Source organism: Cyanistes caeruleus, chromosome 4, assembly GCF_971803275.1.
Source record: "Cyanistes caeruleus chromosome 4, bCyaCae1.hap1.1, whole genome shotgun sequence".
Classification (NCBI taxonomy): Eukaryota; Metazoa; Chordata; class Aves; order Passeriformes; family Paridae; genus Cyanistes; species Cyanistes caeruleus.
The window spans coordinates 8,497,477-8,520,122 of NC_141704.1; the positions used below are offsets into that span (position 1 = coordinate 8,497,477).

The 22,646-nt window shown below is 39.6% G+C and overlaps 1 protein-coding gene across 3 annotated transcripts in view; it reads left to right on the plus strand.

Annotated features, from left to right (window-relative positions):
* SEMA3D (semaphorin 3D) overlaps positions 1 to 22,646 on the plus strand; it is a 134,198-nt gene that overhangs the window by 70,915 nt on the left and 40,637 nt on the right. For all 3 annotated transcript variants that reach the window (XM_086886605.1, XM_086886603.1, XM_086886604.1), the window contains 5 exons: positions 71 to 133; positions 1,766 to 1,885; positions 6,204 to 6,297; positions 9,556 to 9,684; positions 15,449 to 15,591. In XM_086886605.1, the coding sequence (XP_086742731.1) occupies positions 71 to 133; positions 1,766 to 1,885; positions 6,204 to 6,297; positions 9,556 to 9,684; positions 15,449 to 15,591 (549 nt within the window). The remainder of the gene's footprint in view (positions 1 to 70; positions 134 to 1,765; positions 1,886 to 6,203; positions 6,298 to 9,555; positions 9,685 to 15,448; positions 15,592 to 22,646) is intronic.

A 22,646-nucleotide genomic window follows, 5' to 3' on the forward strand; every position in this document is an offset into this window, starting at 1 on the left:
ATAATTAATCTACAGTCACAGGACAGTTTATAATCTTCATAATCTTTGGTTTATTTTAACTATGTTACAGATTTACTGGCCTGCAACAAAAGAAAAGGTAGAATTATGCAAATTAGCGGGGAAAGATGCTTATGTAAGTATGATGTATAATTTTTATTATTGCTGAGAATTATGATTATCTGTGTATTTCTTACTAAATGCACAAAATACATTATTAAGCTCATTACACTTCTGAACTGATGTCCTAAGTGTTTTTTCTTAATTAAAAACCCTACATTTCTATTGTTTTTTGAATATTAATACATTAAAAAACTCAACATTGCAGACAGCAATCATGCTAGGTTGTTCCTTAATGTAATAAATGCAGCTGAGAGATGAATGAACTTTCCTCAGAAATGTATACCAGGCAGTACTTCCATTATAATATAATACTTCCACTTTTTTCGCATTAAAATGCTTCTTTTTCCTTAGGAGTGTCCTGAATGTAACTTCATTATAATTCATTAAAGAGAGTGGTAGAACAGTGTACAAATCAATTTAACTTGCAGACAGCTTCAGTTAGGGTTAAAAGAAAATCTGAGACTCAATGGCTTTTCCCTGGAACCACAAATTTTCTTTAGGAAGTATATTTAAGGTACATATGTGTATACAATCCAACTTTTATATGTTTTGCATACCCCAGACTACATTGTTTGTCTAGAGCCCACTACAATTGTAAACATTTCCTGTCTGTAAAGTAAAATAAAATAAAAGCTTCTTTCTTTTCTCTCAAAAAAAATCTCCTAATGTCAGTTACCAAGGTAGATTTCAGCTCAAAACACTCTCAGCTCTCTGCATGAAGAATTTCAACTTCTTATTCTAACTTCTTGCTACCATTATCTTTACAGCAGTCAAAACCTAAGCAGCACCTTTGCTGAGCACTGGCAATATTCTTTTACTGGTGTATATGTAAGATTTGTGCTGTTCTGTTTCTATAATAAGAGTAGAAGGAAAGTGTCCTGGGAGAGAAATACTTGTTTTGGACTCTCACTTACGTGTAGGGTGATGTCTTGCACATATGAACAGATCTTGTGTATTCCCTCTGAAGTACTTGTTTTGTGTTTCTGTATTAATTTCATTTTGGAGAAAGCTAGAGCAGTCTTTTCCTCCAGCCCATGTATCATCTTTGGAGCACATAGGAGCTGCTTGTGCTTACCAGCAAGGACCAAGCCCAGCTAGACTCAGAAATGACCAAATAGAAGTCACCAATAAGACGTGGCTGGTGCAGAGACAAAGCATATCCTTTGAAGTGTGTTGAAGCCTTTCAGCCCACCACAGTTAGTTTAATCATGTAATCTTTGATGCTAAAGCACATGCAGCACCCCGAGCTGGGAAGCAAAGGCAGGAGGACTGGTAGCCAGGCACACCCAGTGGCTCTGTGACCTCTACCCAGTTGTTGACAGGTGTTGTTTGCTACAGCACAGGCTGAACAGATACCCTCCAAACCATGCTGTGAGCACACAGCTTCTTGTGGCTGTAAGCATTACAGCAGAATTAGGTTTGCAAGTCTGATTGATGAACTGCCTGGTAGATAGCCACGGTCAAATTTTAGTTGTCACAGCTTTGAACTACTTTGTAAGCAGTCACTGCTACAGTAGTTTTGAGTTAAAGTACACTAGTACTATGGCTGTAACTTAGTAGAATGTTTGATGTGAAAAACAGAATGTTTAATGTGAAAAACAAGAATAAACATGAAAAGTAACCTTTATCTTTCTTTTCCCCACAGACAGAATGTTCCAATTTTATCCGTGTTCTTCAGCCATACAACCGGACCCATGTTTATGTCTGTGGCACAGGAGCATTTCATCCTCTTTGTGGATACATTGAACTTGGAACTCACAAAGAGGTAATTTAACTTTCTCACTGGTGTGACGTGCCAAGGAATAGCCCTCATCTTGTTTAGCATTCATCATAGATTGGAAAATACTCTGTGAGTGTGTAAAAAATGACCTGACAGCAGCTTGCATAAATAACAGGGTAAATGGTGGATTCTGCAGGTCAGACGGGAACTCTCGTTCTCACATTTGGTATGTGCATATCACTTTTGAGCAAAGCACTTTCCTCAGGCTTAACTTAATACACAAAGTTCTTCAGAATGACACTTCCATGTGATTAACTAAGTGAAGAGAACATCTAACCCAGATGTCTTCCTTTCTAGTAAGTCATTTCTGCACATACTTTCCTTATGCACATACATTCAGAGTTCAAGATGAAACTTGTAGTTCTATCTTTTAATGTACATATATCGTTTGTCCACAGTACGATTCCTATGCCTTGTGCATGAGAGTAATAAACACTTTGAAAAGGGTCTCTGAGTCTGAGTGCAGGGACAGCATCTCAGGACTTTGCAATGTGTGGCAGTTCAGTCACAAAAGAGGTGTTGGCTGTCCTCCATCACTAGTGCCATATTCCTGAGCTGAAGTTAGCAGCTGATTGGTCTTCATTTGCTGGTGACAAAGAAATCTCTATCCTAAGTGGTAAATGTTTGAGACCTAACCTCTACAACAGAAGAATTTTGGTGTTGTGTCAAGCAGCCACTTAGTACACAAGTCTCTTTTTAACTCCTGTATGTATCACACCTTGGCTATATTTATCCCACTGCCACTGTTCTCAGACAGTGTTGAGCTGTGACCTGTCTGGCTGCTTGCCTGTGGTGCAGGCTTCCTATGCTGCTATAGAAATAGATTTCTCTTTTCTTCAAGGCTGGATAAAATTCTAAAATATAAGAAATGACATCTGAGGTTACTAAATGGAATAATCTGAAACAGAATCATAGAATGGTTTGGGGGGACAGGGCCCTTAAAGATCATCCAGTTCTAACCCCCCTGCCATGGGACACCTTCCACTAGACCAGGTTGCTCAAAGCCTCATCCAGCCTGGCCTTGAACACTTCCAGGGATGGAGTATCCACAGCTTCTTAGGGTAGCCTGTGCTGGTGCCAGGGAATAATTTCTTCACAATATTTAGATATTGTAGGTCTAAGGGTAGGTCTAAACCTACCCTATTTCATTTAAAGTTATTCCACCATATTCTATCACTGATACATGGAATCAAGGGAAGATCCTCATGGAAGAAAAAAAGGGATTAATGCTTGCCCAGACTAAGATCCATCATAACGTACCCTACAATCTATGGGTTGGATGACCAACCCAGAGGGGCTGCCTGTGCAACAGAAAACTGAAGCTGTAAGAAATCTACATGGTGGTGTTCTTTGTCTAATAAATCATTAATGCTCCTGGTATTTTCTGGTTTATGATGTATAATTTGGTTTACAATTAAATAATTCTGTAGACTTCTTTGTTTCGCTACTTTAAATATTCTGGTTGAAGTAAGTGAAATTTTAGATCCCTTGTACCATGCTGATTTCTTAGCTGGATGATCAAATACACAGCTGAATGGAACAGAAAAGCTCCCAGCAAGAGTGTAAGTAAGGCTCTGGTTTACCTCTGGGTCATTAGCAAGATTCCTTATTCACTCTACCATTGCCCTACTTCATTTCATCTATTTGATTTGTGAAGGTTGTTTTCACCAGACCTTATGAAATTATGGATTTGGTCTGACTGTTCAGTCCGGCAGCCAGTCTAGACAAGGGGTCTGTCTCAGACATGACCAATTACCTTGTGAGAGGAAATGGAAGAAGAATCCTGGTATTGTATTTCGTAATCCCCTCACTGTCCCCCAGTCCTGCCTCTCCCACATTCCTTCTGGTTGCTCAGCTGCAGTGGTAGCTTGGACAGTGTTCAGCTCCTGCCTCTTCTGACAGAGCACCTCTTCTACAGCCTCCTACTGACTTATCAGCCTTGAATGGCATCAGGCATATTTTCCCTCTTCTTCTTGGAGGCCCAAACACCCTTCAGCCACCATCCTTCCATCACCTCTTCAGATAAATATAACAAGGCAGAAGGGTGCTGAGGATAGGCCCAGAGATGTGAATTTGACTGGCAGTTGAAAATGTCTCCGTGTAGGAACTGAAGCCAGGAAATCCATTCTCTCAGAATTTGTTTTTTCCTCCCTCACAGTTGTAATTTTTTTTTTTTTTTATTTAAATTTAAAACTCTGTGTTATAATAACAGATAATGAGTGTCTGGTAATTAGCAACCTCTCCAGGAAGATGTGGGATGCTTGGGAGAGCCAGGCCCTGAGATAGCCTCATGGAGGCTGTGATGTCAAGCAGGGCTCTGCTGACCTTTGAAAGCTGCTGGTGGATCTGCACAGTGGTCTCCTGGCCAGTGCCAGTGCTGTGAAAACAGAGGAAAACAGTGTAGATCAGGTGACTCAAAACCACAGCAGACACTGCTTTTGAAGCAGTACAAATCCCCAACGGGATCACACAATTAAAGGGGATTAAAGTCCTCATCTTGTTTTTGCTCGAGTCACTGCCAAAACTTCTCTTGGCTGGTGAAGAAGAGGCTTGGCTTGGTTGGTGCTGTTAGCCACAGCTCTCCAAGGGCTGCTCTTTTCTTTGAAAGCTTTGCCCAAAGTGAAAGCAGGAGGTTAATTCTGTGTGAATGCCTGGTAGTGTCCATTAGTTTGTCTGGGTGAAGTCTGAAATATTTGATGTTGATCTATAACTCCCTTGGTCCCCTGAGTACTGCTGGGCTTGCAAACAGCCTCTTCACATGTGATAAAGCAAGGGTTCTCTGAGCAGCTCAGGGTTCTATATCCCAGAACAAAGGACAATGGCACACCAGAAAAAGATTGTCAGAAAAAAAACAACTAATTTTTAGTTCAGTTTTGTCCTTGCTGTGCTCACTTCAGTAGCCTGAGAATTTGGTTTGCCTGATATTCCACAAGTTTGGGAAGGGAACAAGATTTTTGCTGATTAAATTCCGATTTGTATGAGCTAGGATTGCTGGAGGAAATTGAATTTATGTTCCTAGATTGGAATTGATTTTTCTTTTCTCTTAAGGAGCTTAATTATTCAATATCCTGGGCTTTTGTCTTCTGAGCCCAGAGAGTTTAGGAGGCACTTCAATAACATAGAAAGGTTTGGTCATTTATAATCTGATGTGCATTAAGGATGAATTGAATTAATGTGTTGTGAAGTCTGATCCTATGTGCCCATCTTTGGACATAACTTGCTTGTCATTTGTACTCTCCTAGCCTCTTGCAAGGCAGAGATATGGAATAATTAAAATAATTAAAATCACTTCACCCATTTTTAATCATTTAAATCCTGGAGATGTTTTGATTTTTTTTTTAACTAGCTTCTAAATTTTTGTCTCTACCATACATTGATTAGATTTCTGAGCACTAGTGGGATTTTAAATATCAGCATAGGTAGGATAACATGTTAAAGAAACGTATGTTAAAAGCACTTCTGTAAGCAATCTTCCTTCTCTTAATGGCAGCACAATTCTGAAGTCTCTATACCTGCAGAGAGTTCTCTTTACTCCTCTGAGCTATCAGTTTGCCTTCACTATGGATTTCAGGTTAACTGTACTTTCCGGAAACCAGAGGGGCAAGTAAAAGATTCCTTCTTGACAATTCAAAACTATAATAAAGTTTCAAATGGATGCCTACAGGAATCGAGTTGTTGATTGCCCACTGAAAATATTGGCAATAATTTTTGAATAACTTACTTTCTTTATCTTCCTCTATGCCCTTGTTCTGTGGCCCAAGAATTAATCATACTGTATTTGGAAATGACAAAGAAGAAACTATTCTGATAGCTCTTGTATCTTTAGCCTTGTTAAAAATAATAAGAGAGAGCATATGCTGCTTTCCTTTTAAAAGGGTCTGAACTGTGTCTGTTGTGAACATTATTCAGCAGTCCCTGGAGAAATTTCAGAGTCAGCCAGAATCCCTTCAGGGTCTCCTGTTGCAACACAGTCTATCAGCACTTTCTCAGATAGAAGTCAGTGCCTTTTAAGTACAATCCAGCTTTTAATTGGAGTAGAAACGAACAACGCATCTTTTTTTTTCTGAAAATAATTGTATTTTTTTTTAAAGATTTGTGTTTACGATAGAGTGACCAGGATACAGTAAAACACGGAGTGAAAAAATCCAGATATAAACCAGACACAGACTGTAAACATCAATGCTGAGATGGCAGCTGCATGATCTAACACACCTTCACTTTGTACGTTAGCAGGGCAGGCTAACATCTAAGTGAGTTTTTCTCTGTAGCCACACCAGGGTAATGAATTTGTGTTTATTCTCAGGAAATGGTGTTCCGTTTGGATACCCAGAACCTGGAGTCTGGCAGGTTGAAATGCCCCTTCGATCCCCAGCAGCCGTTTGCTTCAGTGATGGCAGGTAAGGAGCCACCAGAGCCAGGTGCTGCCCTCGGACCTGTGATGGCTCTGCTGCAAGCCCAGGAGCTCAGCAGATGTCACTGCTGAAGCTCCTCTGGCACTGGTCATGTTTCCAGAGCTGGTTTGTGCTCTCAGGGCTGGGGAAGCCTTCAGACTGCAGACAGCAGAGAGCTGGAAGGGCAGAAATGAAACAGAGGCATTAGAATGGCTGTGAAGCCTCTGTCAGCCGTGCAGGAAGGCGGTTTCAACCTCACCCAGTCATTGCTCCTTTAAGAGGATAACAAAAAAACCCACATGGACAGAGAGCGTTTGAAGCCCTTGTGGGCCTCTTTCTGCAATTATCAATATGTTCTGCCCTTTGAAGTCTGCTGACATGCACTATTTCCATAAATACGTTTCTGAGGTTTCTATTTACTCGAGTAGCCACTTCTGAAGCTGGGAGCCGAGGAACAAGATAGTGCACTCCGCCTGCTGCGTGCATCACAGCACTGTGTGGTCTGACATTTGGGGCCGAGGAATGTCAGCTTGACCTCTGGATTTCAAATCACTATAAGAGCTACTTTTGTCATGGTTTGGTTCATAGCTTTGGACAATTTTCATTTAACTTGTCTGTCAAGCATATGAATACAAGATAAGAGTGAAGCACCATGACGTTTTCATTTACAGCCAAAGAGCAGTGGTGACAATGCTTTGAAGTATCGGTCACTCTGTGTTATAAAAAGAATATGACTAATGTTCAGTCTTTATTCTCAGATAATAAGATAGATGATTTGTGATTCTGACCCTACAGATGGGGCAGGACTTCCTTTATTAAAAACAATAGATTAAAGCCTGTGCTTATTCTTCTCAGAGACCCCTAGTACTCTTTAATGACTGTGAAGTCTATTTTTAAAATGAGGTTCCAGAAAACTTTAACTAATTTTTTTTTTTACTTTATTTTTTTTTTCATGCAAGCAGTAGAACTCTGTGATTTATTATAGTATTGCCTAATTTCAGTAGCACTCTCATGCTTTGCCTGTTCTATTAAATGTTGTGAAATGAAGAGGCTGCTGTCTTTTAGCTACCTAAGACATGAACTTTGCTACATAAAAATTTTTGAGCTAGATAAAATTAATGGTCAGGTTATTCTAGTATCCGTTTTTTGACTGTGGCTGGTGTCAAGTGCTTCACAATAACATACAGAGGAGCACTGTGAATAGTTACAGGCCTGACCAGAGACTGTGTTTTTGGTCTATCTTTGGATGTTTACCTTATTCCCAAGTAAACTAGCAGAGCAGTATAGTTCATGCATAAGATGCTTCCCTGGAGCTCAGGTGAGATCATTTCCCATCTCTGCCACTAATGAGCAGAGTAACTTTGGCATGTCACTCCTCTCTAGCTACTTTTGTTTATCTGCCAAATGGCAATAAAGATTACTTACATCCTTTGGACAACACTTCTTATTCCGTTCTACATTTATGAGCTAAGTAATATCTAACTATATTTTCACTCATATGTGTAAGTTAATGCAACTGAGTAATTCTCATTCTTTGTAGAAATAAGTGATCTCAGTACTACATGACTTATGACTTCAAGTAAATCCTATGGATAAATTTGGAAAAATAGTTTTCTTGACTGAAAAATCACCTGCTCATCATGCATCCTCTATTACAAACTACCACTCACCAAAACTGTTCAGGACATAACAGGAACTTGGAATGAGAGATACCAAATGCTGAGAGAAGTGCTGAAAATGCCTTGTCAGCAGAGCCTAAGCAAGGATGGAGAATTTCTGTTGGCCCTTCAGATGTATCGATCACAGAGTGCCTGTCAGTTAGCAAACACCAATTACCCTGCCCATTCCTCATTATGACAAATACCTTTCAGAATGCACTATTGTTTCTTTACAAAGGCAACATGCTGTCTGAAAGATGTGCTTTCCACAACTGTCATGGAAATAATACAGAAGTAACAATAATAATGAGGTAAAAAGAAAGATGATAGATCTTTTTTGGCTAAATAAAGTGCTTGCAGATCATGGGTTGTGGGTTGGTTTGTTGATTTTTTTCCCCCTTGATCTTATTTTTTAAGTGCATTTACATCTTTCACAAATGAAAGCACAAACATCAGTGTTGAATGGTATTTATTCTGCATTCACTCTCAACAAAGGCCTCTCTCTAAAAGATCTTGTGAAATGTTTCAACCCAGGAGTATCAGAAAACCTGGATAAGGAACTTTTGGAAGGGGATTTTTATGTATCATATAGCTTTTTATGAGATTATAATTTATGAATATGAACTTTTTTGTTTTTATGAATTAAAGGGATTTATTTCTGCAAGTCATTAAACAAAAAAAAAACCCTCTTCCAACCAATAAAGCTTGTTATTTTACAGAAAAAAAGGAATATTTCAAAATGCACTATATGGTAAAAAAAGAAAAAAAAGGCTTCAAAGTGATACTGTTCCTTTGGTTCTTTTTGAAAAGTACTGAGATCTGAAGGGAAACAGAAAATACTGTGCATTTCTTAGCATTTTCATTGCTCACAAAAGGGACAGAAGAGCAAATAGTGACTGCAATTGCAGCAAGCACTGTGTTACAGATACAGTGTCCTTGTGAGGCAAATTCTGGCTGCCTTATTCAAGCAAGATGTGTCATTTATTTTAGAAAGTTCACTCTGTGTTAAAATGATGATGATTTGTGTCTGTAGCCATATTTCTACTATTAACACAAATTCCCTGAGTTAGTGCCAGAATTCCTCTTCGTGAATTAAGTGTTGGATAGAGATCATTGCTCCAGGAATGGGCCAAGCTGCAACATTCCAGTGGGGAAGCATCCATCCTGTTTTTCTAGCTCAGGAGCAGCAAAGCCATGGGGGCTATGGCATTCCTGGGACACAGGAGGTAGCTGGAATGGACAGGTAGCCATGCCCTCACCATGGCTCCCAGGTACATGGGACAGAGTATTCAGATTAAATAGACCTTTATACCCTTAAGAACCCAGTATCCATTAAAGACTGGGAAATTTACTATTCTGAGTGCCTAAAAGATCTGAAAATTAGACTTTGACTGTGTTACTTCTCAGACATATAATTACAAATATAACTCTTATTTAAATGTAAGTAAATTTACAGAACCAAAATAACCCGTTAAAATATGAACCAATAATATTTTAAAGCATTAAATTTGTTTATTGACCAATTAAACACAGGATGTTGTTCACCCAACGAAATGTTAATAGTGGTGGCACAGCTGTAGGAACCCTATTTCTTTTTAATTTGCAGACGAGTATCTTTATGCTGGAACAGCTTCTGATTTCCTTGGCAAAGACACTGCTCTGACACGTTCTCTGGGCCCTTCTCACGACCACCATTACATCAGAACCGACATTTCTGAACATTACTGGCTTACTGGTAAGATCCCAAACATATGCTGTTGTCATTTGCATTGTCCCTGCCTCTCTGAAGTTAATAGCTCTTTCCTTATATAAATATATGTCCAGTAACTATAAATATAGATATTGTATCATGGAGTCTTTGGATTACGTAGACTTTTTTAAAAAAGCTCAGTGGAACAGAAATGCACTTGAGAAAAGTCACAGAGGTGAAAATGCTAATTAAGGGAAGAGTAGGAGCATAAGACCTATTCATAGTTTCTGTCTTTGATCTGCATATCTGTGTATAATCCTACAATTGAAATAATATCATGACTTAAATGCTTCTATATCCAGTCTCGTTGGAATAATTTTTTTAAACTGTTTTTTTCAATCACTCATTAAAAGCTGTTCTGTATAGCATGTTGAAGCGGCAGACTAAAATTTTTTGTTAGAAGGTCCTTTTTTTTTTTAATTTTCCTTTTTTAGGGGAAAAATACCCTTTGTTGCTTTGAGAATCATTTTAAAACCACTAAGGGCACACTAAAATAGCTTCCCAAGCAAAACACTGCTTTTTCTTGCCCGTTAAAAAACATTGTGAGCTAGTAAACCCTCTAAAAAACTGGCTGCATTTGCACCCAGCCAGTCTCAAACCACACACAGAGTAACATGGAAAACTTCACTCACAAGCTAACCCTGCTCAATTAAAGCATCCCCCTTTTAGCTGTCAACTGTCTTTAAAGATGTGGCAACACTGGCCCTGGCTCAGGATGCCTGTGTAACTATTATGGGTGCAGTGTAAAGCCAGGGCCTACTGACCACAGGGTTAAGTTGGCTTCCCAGCAGACAACTTCTAAAAGGGATAATTTTGCCTCTTAACTCTTTGAGACCTTGACAAGAGGAAATGTTTTGGGTTTTTTTTTTCCCCTACCCCTTCTCTTCCTTCTTCTCTATTGTTGCCTTAAATTTCTGTCTTGACGTACCTCCATAACCCCAGGATTTCTGCTGTGAGATGAGGAGAAAAAGCCACTTAAAAGCCGTGTTTACCATTCCAGATAGGAGATAGAAGAATCTCATGTCTGACTTTGCTGACCCAATTTCATTTCCTGTGCCGAAAATCTTTCTTGTCCCACCTCTCCTATCTCATCCCTCTCTTGTTTCCACACAGCCTTTGAGCAGTGCAGAGCAGAAATGGGCTGTGATATGGACCAGGATGGGTCCTTCCAGCATTCACTTCTCTAATTCTAATTAGCCATGCAACTGCATATCCAGTTTTATCACTGATGGCCTGCAGATGCTCAGCATGGAAAGGTGGCTGGGTAGCTGCTTTCCTAAGGGATGCAATAATAAGCTGAAAACAAAGATTTACTGTGGTTTGGCCTTGAGGGGCATCTGGTGTTATCATTAGTGTAGATCCACCTTGATGAGCATTACAGGGTTCAGTTCCCAGTCCAAAAGAACTTGTAGATTAAAAATACAGTTCAAAATATTTTTTCTCTTTTCATTGTTTCTTCATGAGAAGTTTGAGGCAAGGGAACAGTACAAGAAAACAGAATAAACTGTAGGTTTGAGAAATATTTAGTTGTTTTAGTTGGGGGGGAGTCTGCCTTTCCTCTCTGATTTAGGCTGATTCATGATTTATTCTGTTTTCACTTAAAGCGTCTGTATTTGTGAAACTTTTCTAAGGAAAAGAGTATATTAATATGTCTGGGTCTGAAAAACAGTGTGCTAGACCGTGAGGTGAAAATTGCCCCACACTATATAAACACTGAAGACCCTATATATTCTTCAGGTTTACCTTGTTTCCAGCCATATAAAACCCTACAGCCACAATTCTGTCTAAGACTTCACAAACACAATCCATTCAGTGTTATACTAAGAGGCATAGACATAAACTAGCTGCTTTCAATATTTTGAAACAGTCCTTTTAAGGCTGGAGAAAATTTTAAGTGCAACTTGAAATGATGGCATCATTTCTGCAATGAGCCATAGGGTGGCCAATATATTTCTAGTTTATTGTGTAATGTTACCAATTACATACTTTTGTGCTTTCAGCCAATATTGGTATAAAGAAAATATTTACTTGATTTCAGGCTTAAAACTCCCATCTCGTCTAAATCCCCTCTTCCCTTATTCTACTGCCCATTTACCAAGCAAGTGTTAGACCTCCAGGAAAAGCTGTACATACTTGAATAATTGTACCATTGGAAAATAAATTATTACCATGCATGACTCATGTTTTACTTAGGATAAGCATAAAATGGACAGCTTGTTTTCTTCCAGAGGGCCAAGGAAGTTTTGCTATAATGCACCTTAATATTTTTAAAGTTTAGTCTTATTCTGTTTCTGGAAACAAAATTATCCTTCCCTGAGGGAAGGGAGGTAAAGACAAAGCTTGAGAGAAAAATGCGTGGGATACCTTCCAGTTCCTTGCAGGGCATCTCTATCTTGACTAATTAAGACGTGTCCTAATCTCAGTGACTGAATAGCAGCTCCACAGAGGGGGACAGGAGGAAGGCAGCTAATCTTTCCCATGACTCAGGCTCCCAGTGCTCGCACTCCCGCAAGAGCGGCACTGTGCAGAGGGGAGCGGGGCTGGGCAGTCGCGTTCCCACAGCCGCTCACCGGAGCTGCCTGGCCCAGGGACGGGCACGTGGGGCTGGGGCGCCTGTCCGGATGGCAAAGCCACCACTGGAACCGAGTCTGTCCCATGCCAGCCCCGTGGGCAGAGGAGAGCACCCGCCAGCCCTGCGCACAGGCATCCACTGAACAGCTGCACGTTCCTCCCTCCTTCTCAGGAAGAGAAGGCCATAGCTGGAACGAGGGCTTCCTTGAATTGCATTCATCTCTTTTTTTTTTTTCCTTTTCACTTTTTTTCATAGCAATTTAGTCGTCTTTTCCAGGGCAAAGTCTTGGAGGCAATGAGTTCTTTATATTCTGTGAGCTTTGGACAGGATTCAGCTCCCTGAGCTCTAAAAGGCAAAAGCTAGCATCCTGTCTGAGCTCAGTCCTTTCGCTTGCCTCTGTAATTTACTGAGAGAAGTGACACTTCCAGAGGGTGATTCAACCCACCTATTGTAGGAATCTGTCTTAAAATAGGATTATTCATTGTCACTTTGTCTCTCCCTGAGAGAGGAACTGGCTGAGAATGGGTTAGGAGTTTGACTTCTAGGTGGTTATGGTAAATGAGGTAAGCACTGTCCTTTGTATTCTGTCATGCCACGAATTTCTGGCAGCCCAAATACACAGAGGTGCTGCTTCCCACTGTTTTGGGTTGCTTTTTCATTTCTTTATATCCTGGGACAGCCAGAACCTTTGTGGTTCTCTTTTTCTGAGCCTAAGTTCTCCATAGGTTGCACTGCCAAAAGTCACTGCTGGTTTCAGAAGGGGGTGATGGCCAGCAGGTAACCAACAGCTAACCCAGCAGTGAAGAACCAGCTGTATCAGCTTTTCCCACCAGGTCACAAAAAAAGCAAAAGCAACATGTGTACCATCTATTGCCCAAGCTCATGATGCCTTTAATCTCTGGGTTGGTTACATGCAGTCTAGCCATGAACTTAATATGTGGGAAAATCTGCTGAAGCAAATAGCAGCGGGGGGATAGCTCTGTCTATGGGAGAACAAACATTAGTTTTAGATCATCATCATTAGTTTTTTCTCCCATACAAAGAATCCAAAAGCCTAATTCACTGTTAGTTTAAATGCACATTTATGTGTTGGATAGATGGGTTAGAAAAGATGAGACAAAGAGCTCAATTGCAGAATATTATGTGCTTTTGAGATCATCATCTCTTCCATTTAATTATTTTCACTTCTTCATATCTTTTACAATGCATTTCTGTTTGGATTTGACTTTCAACTTCAGTGTTTTCAATTGTGATTTAAAATTGTTAAATATTTGTGTTTCTTTAATTAGTTAGAGATTTTTCTAAATCTGTTCCAGGAACTGGTATTGAGACATTTATTTTCGCATTTGGCTTGCAAAATGAAGTTTAATTTTCAACCCCCCATACATACAGTGTTTTGTACAGTGAATGTAGATTAAGAAAAAAGAGGATGTGACTTTCAAAAACATGGTATAGAAGAGTTTCACAGTTACCCTCTTAAATGGCTATTTGCTGACCTCATATTTGAGAAACCGTACTGGAAGCATTCTTATGTATTTATTCATGCTTAGAGATCTGATCTTCAAAGTAGCCTTACAGGCCCTGAGGGGTAACTGAATATTTCCCTCAAGCTCATTTTGAAATCCTAACTTAAATTTATAGATCTTGATGGCTGCATCATTTCATTTTTTCTGCTGACACCATTCTCTAGAAATGGTTTGAATGAATGCCAGAAAGGTTTAAAATGGAAGCAGCAGTGTGGCTATTTTCACCCATAAATTTATTCTTTTGTCACAAAGGTGACACTTAAACACTGAGCACTTAAACACATCCAATTTTGTCTCAAGCCCTTTGTCTCAGACTGCAAACTTTTGAATCAAGGACTCTCTTTTTAATCTATGTGTACTGTAGAGTTCATGGTGAAAATTCCTCAAGGCTAATATAAAGTAACAATCATTATGAAAAGGACAAAGGCATGAAGATATACTGAAAGCTGATTATTCCCCCATATAAACAGTGTGCTCTGTTTGCTCTGCCTTCTTACACCACCCTCCTTATTGCTTTCTACTGCAGCCTACCTGATACTGGGGGACAAAGACTGTGTATTTTATTGCTGAAAGAATGTATTTTAGAGTCAAGGGTCTCTTTGCACTGTATTTGTATAGCCACTTCTGTTTAAAGAAAAACGTCATTGATCCAAGTGCCCTCAGGAGAGCTCATCTATTGTAGCACACTGGGGAATGTCTTAAAAATCACTGCCTCAAGTAGCTGGTTCACTTGTGCAAGGCAGGATTGTTGCATGCTCTGCTGCAGTCATGGACCCTTCCATTTCTGATTTTAGTGCAAAACTAAAAGGGAAACAAAAGCACTCAACTAGTGAGCAGATACAGCAGGAATGCAGACCATGGATGAGGGAGATTTGGAACACTGAAGAATGCCTTGGCCCACTAAGCATGCCTGTAAGATGCAGGCAGACAGCTATGCTTGCCTTAAAAAAGACCAGGGATAATGTAATTGCCCAGCATGCCATGACAAGGCATTTTTTTACAAAAAATCAGATTTAAATAACCCAGAAAAACAATTACACTGATGTAGCCAATCTGTTTTCAAGCACAAGGAACTGCATCCTTAAGGTTGACCAACCCCTTTTGAAGTTTGCTGTGCAAACTGGCTAACTGCTCCTAACTGCCCAGCGTGGCACTGTGTTGGATTTGGTATAGTCAGTAAGATTGCTGTATCACAGATACATGGGAAACATTTCTTTGCAAGCTATCTCTAGTGACCAGTAGTATATTTCTGTATTTATAACTTCTTCAATGAGTATTTAAATTAATTTAAATTCTACCAGATGATTTCAGAAAAATTACTTAGCTTCATTTTGGTGGCAGGAGCAGTAAGGTAAATTTGTGTAGGCAGTACTTTGTACTGAGTTTCTGTGTTTCCAAGCAGAGAATGATAACCAGTGCTGCATACTTTTGCAAGTGGTAATAAAATCTCTACACAGAAACATCAGCCTAAGAGTAAATACTTGAGGCTCATGGGGGTTTTCACTTGAAGTTAGTAAGAAACTCACTGCTACATATCTATATAATGGTTTTATTTCACTGGAAGTTGTAACATAAATGCAGAGATTTAACAAGTACTAAGGCTTTTCTTCAGATTTTTAACCCCCCCCTTTTTTTTTTTTTTCATTTCTAGGAGCAAAATTCATTGGAACTTTTCCTATCCCAGATACCTATAACCCAGATGATGATAAAATCTACTTCTTTTTTCGAGAAATATCACAAGATAGTAGCACATCTGACAAGACAATCCTTTCCAGAGTTGGGAGAGTGTGTAAGGTGAGGACTCCTATCTTTTTGATAAAAACTAAGCAAGTTTGGTTTATTTCTGTGAGAAGTGTATTTCCCCCTTTGTTATGAAATGAGCCATTATAGTAATTTTTCTGAACATAGATTACTACTGACATTGAAATTTACTTTTCAAAAAATTGATGTTGACAGTGTGCCTCTTGTAAAAAGTTAATATGTTTATAAATTATAATCCTGTGTCTAACCAGCAAACTATTGACTTTCAATGCAACAATGTAGTGCTTTGTTTCATGAGCTTCCAGGGAGGATGGATGAGTCAAAGTGTACACACTGGCAAGGTATTTGGGGTTTTGTGGAAAGTGCCCGCTGATGCATGGACATACAAGCTTCATCTTGGCTCTGTAGACCATTCCTGGGCCTTACTGGGAGCTGGGGTCAGTGATTTGTTTCTGCACATTCCTGATAACCTGCTGGAGTGAGGGCAGGCTAAGAAAGTACACAGTTTCTGAGCTACACCCACATCTGCCTGGAGGTTTCCTCCCTTGGAAAGATGAGCAATCCTTGACCCATTGACCGGGAGGAACAAGACCCCGGGTCTCCTGCAATGCAAAAAGTTCATTTGGCTGGTGCCTGACCTCTTTTAGATGATTACTCCTTCACTTTCTCCTTCATTCTGCTTGGGTTTGCCCTTTATGAAAGATTTGTGCCCCAATGGTATATACAGACTCAGGCTTTCACGAACTGCACTCTTCTTGGATCTCTGTCAAGGGCTGAAGCCTCCTCAAAAGATGAGAAGAAAAAAACCATTCCTGCACATGAAGACAGCAGTCAGTGTAGTTTGTTCTTTAGCAGCCTGATGGTTTTACTGAGGCCTCTACCCACAATGGCAGAAGGGTCAGTAGACTTCTGTGTCAAACACACTCTATCCACTCCCTTGTGCCCTAGGACATTCTGTTCCTCTATTCTGTGGTAAGAGAAGCAGTCAGTGGAAGTGCTCCCATCCTGTCTTTGGGTCCTCAGGAATTACTGGTGAAAGTCAGGAAAATGGAACTTGAAAGCTGCCTTCATATTAGTAACATAGTAAACATAAGCTTTCAGGAAATGTTTATCTCGTGATGAATCCAATATCAGCAACACCACAGCAGTCATACAGGTAGGTACATTTCCATGATTTTGTTCAGAAGCTTTAAGTGACTTGAAGTTTCTGAGCAGTGTGACTCTGCTGGCAGTTTCTCAAGAAACTTGAAAATTAGTACATGAAAAAAAGCATTTGTGATTTGCAGTAAGATGTGTTTGGGAGAAGAGAACTCATTCAGCTATGGACACACACTCAAGAGTGGACAAGTGTATGGATGTGTAAATCTACAGCTGCTCTGCAGTCCAGCAAACTCCCAGCTCCAGCTGAGATTTCAGTGGCCACAGCCATTTCACACTTCTGTCCTTGACCTAAAGTGTTAAGATAACAAAACATTCATTCATAAATCAGGTCTCTAGTAGGTTTTTAGTCAGATGAAAGAATGGATAATCTTCAGTGTGTATTTCACAGCAGAGTGATTAATGGCAGAATGGAAATGCAAACATTTATGATTTGCTGCTAGACATGGCATTTGCTGATTATGAGAAAGCACTTAATGCATTAGGAGAAATTGATAGACAACATTTTCAAGCCAAGACACATGAGAGAGTATAGTAAACTAAGATATATTGGCTAGAGAAAACCAGCATCCTTTACCTAGAGAAAAAGAGAGATAAGCTATCATAATAAAAGCAAATGTATTGTAAGGAAATCCTAATGACTGTGTATAATCATACCTCAAATGAGAATGAATTTGTAGAGTAATCATGTTAACAGGAAAAATGTAATGAATTTTATTTTTAGTAGTCAAACCAAAACAATGAAAACTGATAAGCAAGGTGATTATTATTAATAGTTGTACACTATCTTCTTTATTTACACTTCCCACTAGTTGCAGAATTCTCTTGATAATCCAGACTTCTGTTTTTTATGATATTTGTTGTAATTACCAACAAATTAAAAAATACAGTGCTAATTATTATAGTAAAAATAGAATTATTATGGGTATTTAATATAAATTAAATATGCAAATAGACTTGTCTGTTCATGGACTCAGATATTTTGGATCTGTGCTGCGGTATGGAACCATCTGCTGTGCTTAATTGTCTCTGACACAGGAACAATGCCTTTGATTACAACAACTGATAACAACTATTTCTACTTGCACTGTCTCATTAATGTGATCTGTACTTCACAAAGTTAAGCCTTTGCCTTCTTTCCCTGTTAATCAGAGAATAACAGTAAATGGGAGGAGCTCAGCAATTTCTGAAGTAGTTTGCTTGGTGTAAACACAGTTTTTTTCTACTAGAACTTGACTGCTCTCTGCCTCACCATGCCTTAGGGCTCCTGTCCATTAATGCCAGAAACACATGCTGAAATTAGAATAGGCTTTGTTTTTAATAAGAAGCTTAGTCAATGCAGCCTATTCTTTGGCTGGTTTTCAAGGGTTCAACAATATGGTCTCTCAGTGATCCCTTCCCTTAGGGAAAATTTTCTCTGGAAAGCATTCCCTTTTCCCAGCTACTTTCAGACTCAGAAGACTGCAGTGCTCTTGCTGGCAGCTCTTTGCCCAGGGTCCAACAGCTGTCACTTGTCCTGCTCACCAGACCGTCCACACGCAGTGCCCTGCAGCCTGAGCTGCAGGAGCGCAGCCCCTGCACTACCCTCACTCGGGCTTACATCATCTGTTCTGTGTCACTGAGGGTATCACTGGCACTGGGGAGGAAGTGCTTTCAACAGGCACTTTCAGAACCAGTTGTGTCATTTATCATGGCAAATGGCATTTCCTGTTGTTGGTTTGAGCAAGGCAGAAAAAGTGTCATTGCCCTATCTGTGATACCTGATACTGCTTATGGTGCGTTCATACTTACATAAATTGCATTGTTTTGGGTTTTTGGTTTTCTTTTCATGTAAGGCCATAACCAAAAATAAAAATTACTGTTGAAGATTAGCCAGCAAAATTTATTTCTTTTTAAGAATGCATGCAGTTACACATATGTATATTAAATGATCACACGAACCTTAAGAGCATGGATCCACTTACTCCTATTTCTAGAAACACAGGCATGAGCTGTTACAGCTATACTGTTTTCAAGCCCACAATGCTGAACCACTTTGCATCAGATAAAGACAGGACACAGTCATTACATATTGAGGAAGATTTTGAGAAAAGAATACAATTGCAGCATCCATACACTGTGCTCTAAGCAGTCCCATAGCAAGTCACCTACATTTTTGTACATATTCACCACTAAATGATGGCAGAATTGTAATTCTATTTATCGACAACCTCATATATGTACAAGTATAGCCCTAGAAAAGACCCAGTTTTCCCTCCTATTTTCCCCTTGAAATAAAGGGAGAAATAAAAATGTAACATAGCAGAGTCACAGAAAAGGTTTTGAAGAGGGAGGAAAGTTGTTGGAGCTTTTGTTTGTTTGTTATCTATATAGAAGCACATCTTTTCATGGTTACAACCTCATCCTATTGGAATGAAGTGGAAATTAGCCAAAAGCAGTAGTCTCTCTGCTGCAGTATGAAAATCCTGTTTATTATTACAGCGGTTTGCATTTCTGTGTTACAAGCTTCTCTTTAATGGTTTTGGTGATGTATTGCAAAAGTTAAAGCTGCAGTCTTAGACGCTGGTTTCCGAGACCTCAACTGCCAAGAAATCAGACTTCAGCCCCTGATGTTTTCCCATATTTCCCAAAGTGTTTGGTGTCCAGAAGCAGCCTTTGTTCTAGTGGGAACAAGTGAGCTCTTTGTTTTTTGTTTGGGGTTTTTTTAGTACCGTTCTACTCCTATATATACCAAGCTGTACCTGGGGAAAAGAATACTGCAATTAGGCACAGCCCTCTTGGTTAAACTGTACTTTCTAAGCACACTGGAATGTAATCATTTTAAGAGCTCTTTAGTCAAGCGCCCTGGACACACCCTGCATTCCACCTTTGGGTAATGTAATTTATTTCCAAAGCCATGAACATCAGCAGAGTTCAAGGCTGTGACCTTGCCTCCTGTCTGGTGCTTAAAGCAATTTGTATTCCCAGAATGGCAGGAGGGAGCTATTCCTCTGCAGCTCCAAGTCCAGAGTCCCCAGTGGGCTTTGCCACAGGGCTGCTTGTGTGTAGAAGTTAAGAGGTGTTTTTCTTGTCCTGGATATAGTCTAGCCATGCCTTTACTGTGACTAGGGATAACTGGCCCATTATCATTATTGGTATTTCTGGATTGTGTAGATAATTGATCTCTCTGAAGCCCTCGGAGCTGTCCTGGCAGTGTCCTGCTTTCCCGTTCAGCCGGGTCCCGGAAGCCAAATAGCCATGTTCACATGTTCTCAGCAGGGCTAATTAGTCTGGGCTCAGAGCCATGCTCGTGCAGCTATCCTGCTTCCAGTTCTGGAGGCAACTCATTCCAGACAAGATTTAACTTCCTGTGTTACATGCTTACATACCTCCTTTGTCACCAGAATATTGCCTAGCCACAACTCCAGCCATGGGAAATATTTTTTTTCTTGATTACTCAATATTAATGATTAAGAACCCTCTGAAGAAGTCATCCCTAGAACAACTTCGGACCTCATTTGCCCACTGAGTGTCTTTGCATCTGTGAGTCTTTCGGCAGCCAGCTGCTCTTGGACTTCCAAATTTGATATTTGCACATTATGTGCCATTTGAAAGTTTTCAAATTATATAGAAAAGCAGATGCTCATTATGATTTCATTTTTAGGGCTGATGTGTTGGAGACAGGCCAGTTCCATAGAGTATCTGCTTCTAACTGTGATGGATTAAGAGATATAACATCAGGCTCTGTCAGGTCTTTTGGTCCAGCTTTCCTTATTGGCAAGGGTTATATAAGTGTAGGAAGTTTCGTGAATTTCTGTCCCTCATGGGTGTGTTTCAATAATTGGTGTTTTGAGGGGGGGAAATCATGATTTACAGATGAGGCAAAAATATGTAGGATATGCTTATATGTAAAGATGTGTGACTGAATTTTACTGAGCCTCAGGGAAAGTGAGAAAGAAGTTGCCAGTGTCAAGATAGACCTTTAAAAACTGGACTATGGAAATGCAGCTGCACAACCTCTGAAGCAAACTTTGGAAGCCATCCTAGTTGCTGGAGAGACTCGTTGCATAAGACACTGTCAGTACGAAGTGGAAGCCTCGAGAGTTAATTGGAGTGAAGTTCCTGTGGCTAATCCAAAGTTTCTGACTTGTGAGTGCTTTGGCTCAGGTGCTCAAATATCTGTAAGAGTAGCAAATCATGACTTTCTGATTTTGAAGTTTCCTCATGTGATGAAATTATCTTCCTGGGATTTTTTTCCCTGTCTGTACATTTACTGTTAAAAAAAGTGGTTTGCAGTTTTGCTATTGTTTATTGAGTACAGTGTTGTAAATGCAGATGTTTCAGGACTCCGGATTCTAAAGAACTCTCTTAGATGATGACCTGCCTTTGTTCTTTGTTCTCATGCCCTTCCCAGCTCTCAGCCTGTGGTTATCAATGCTGTGGTCACAATATCTCATGCAAGTGACTTCAGGCACTTGTATATATCCATGTGAGGAAACTAATTGTCAGGCATTCCCTTCCTTGAGTAAAGGCAGATAACTAGTTTCTGGAGGAAGGCTCCTTCCATCTTCAACCCAAATCACTCTCTGAAGGGCGTGTTTTCCACTGACTGTAAAGGGAGCTCTGCCCTACTGAGTCCCTGGAACCTGAAATTCAAGACATTCTGATTTAAGAATGTGAAATTCTGAATGGCAACTTCAAGTTTATTTGTTCATAAGGAAACCAGTTTATCCCAGTGCTGGATCTCATACTCCTTCAGTTTCACAGTGCTGACAATCTGTTCAAATCACATAAATTCTGATCTCCTGTTTGACATTAATTGCATGATGCATCTAATTACTTGACTTGCCTGTAGCTTCATTATCAAGAATGATGCCTTTTATAACCTGAAGGTTCTGTTCTCTTTTTATATCCTTCTTGTGTATGTCTATCATTTAATTATGTATATATTAAAATTTAGATCAGAGACAGGTAAAAAAGCAAGTCAAATATACTGGAATAAACCATGGACAGTTTATACTCAAAATTTTAAGTAGATTTTCCTGAGAATCCCATAACATATTTTATTTCTTCAGCCCTAAGACTTTGCTAACTTTAGATTCCCACTGAAATTAGAATGAACAACCTAATGGTGGATATAGTAGAGTGCATTTAATTTGTGGCAACCTTTGGAGAGTTTAATAGGAACATTCTTAATAGTAGCACTTCTGCTGGAGATAATCTGAGCAGGATTGCTGCATGGCCTCTAGGTAAAGAAAATGCTGCTTAATTTTGTTCTTTTATTTGTCTCAAACCATCCTTGTCTTTACCTGAGCCTGTTAGTTTCTGGATTTGGGGGATTTTTTCATGGTATGTTTATAACAGTCCAGAATTTTTCTTTGATGTGTAGTTAGATTTTCCAGTGTGGATCCCATCCAAAGATAATTTGGTAGAAACTTCAGGGTGTGATGTTTAAATACTTTCCAAAATAAAAATCAACATTTTCCATAGTGAACCAAAAAATTATGCATGCTTAGTGTGAGTACTTTTTGAATGAAATAAAACCAAGCCTGATTGAGGAGCAGGAACAGATGGGAACTGCAGACACAGAGGAGAAGCAACTTCCCCAAGTTTACTTGATGTATCCACAGGAGAGCAGTCGAAGTTCTGAAGTCTCATGTGCCTTCTTTCTCTTGCATGTATTGAATATTACTTTTATTCTCTCTCAAGTTACACTTCACATGTAGCTTGATGTTTTTACACATAGACTGAAATCAGGAGAAATCAGTTTCATCTACGTGAGTATGGTTTGGACAAGAAATTTTGCACCTGAATTCCTAAAGGAACAAATTTAACTTTCCTCTGTTAGGTTGGCACCTAACAGAGTTGAATGGGGGCAGAATACGTAAAGTCAAACAAAATAATTATAGAAAGAACTGTGAACCTGAAGACAGAAGTTGAAAGGACACTGT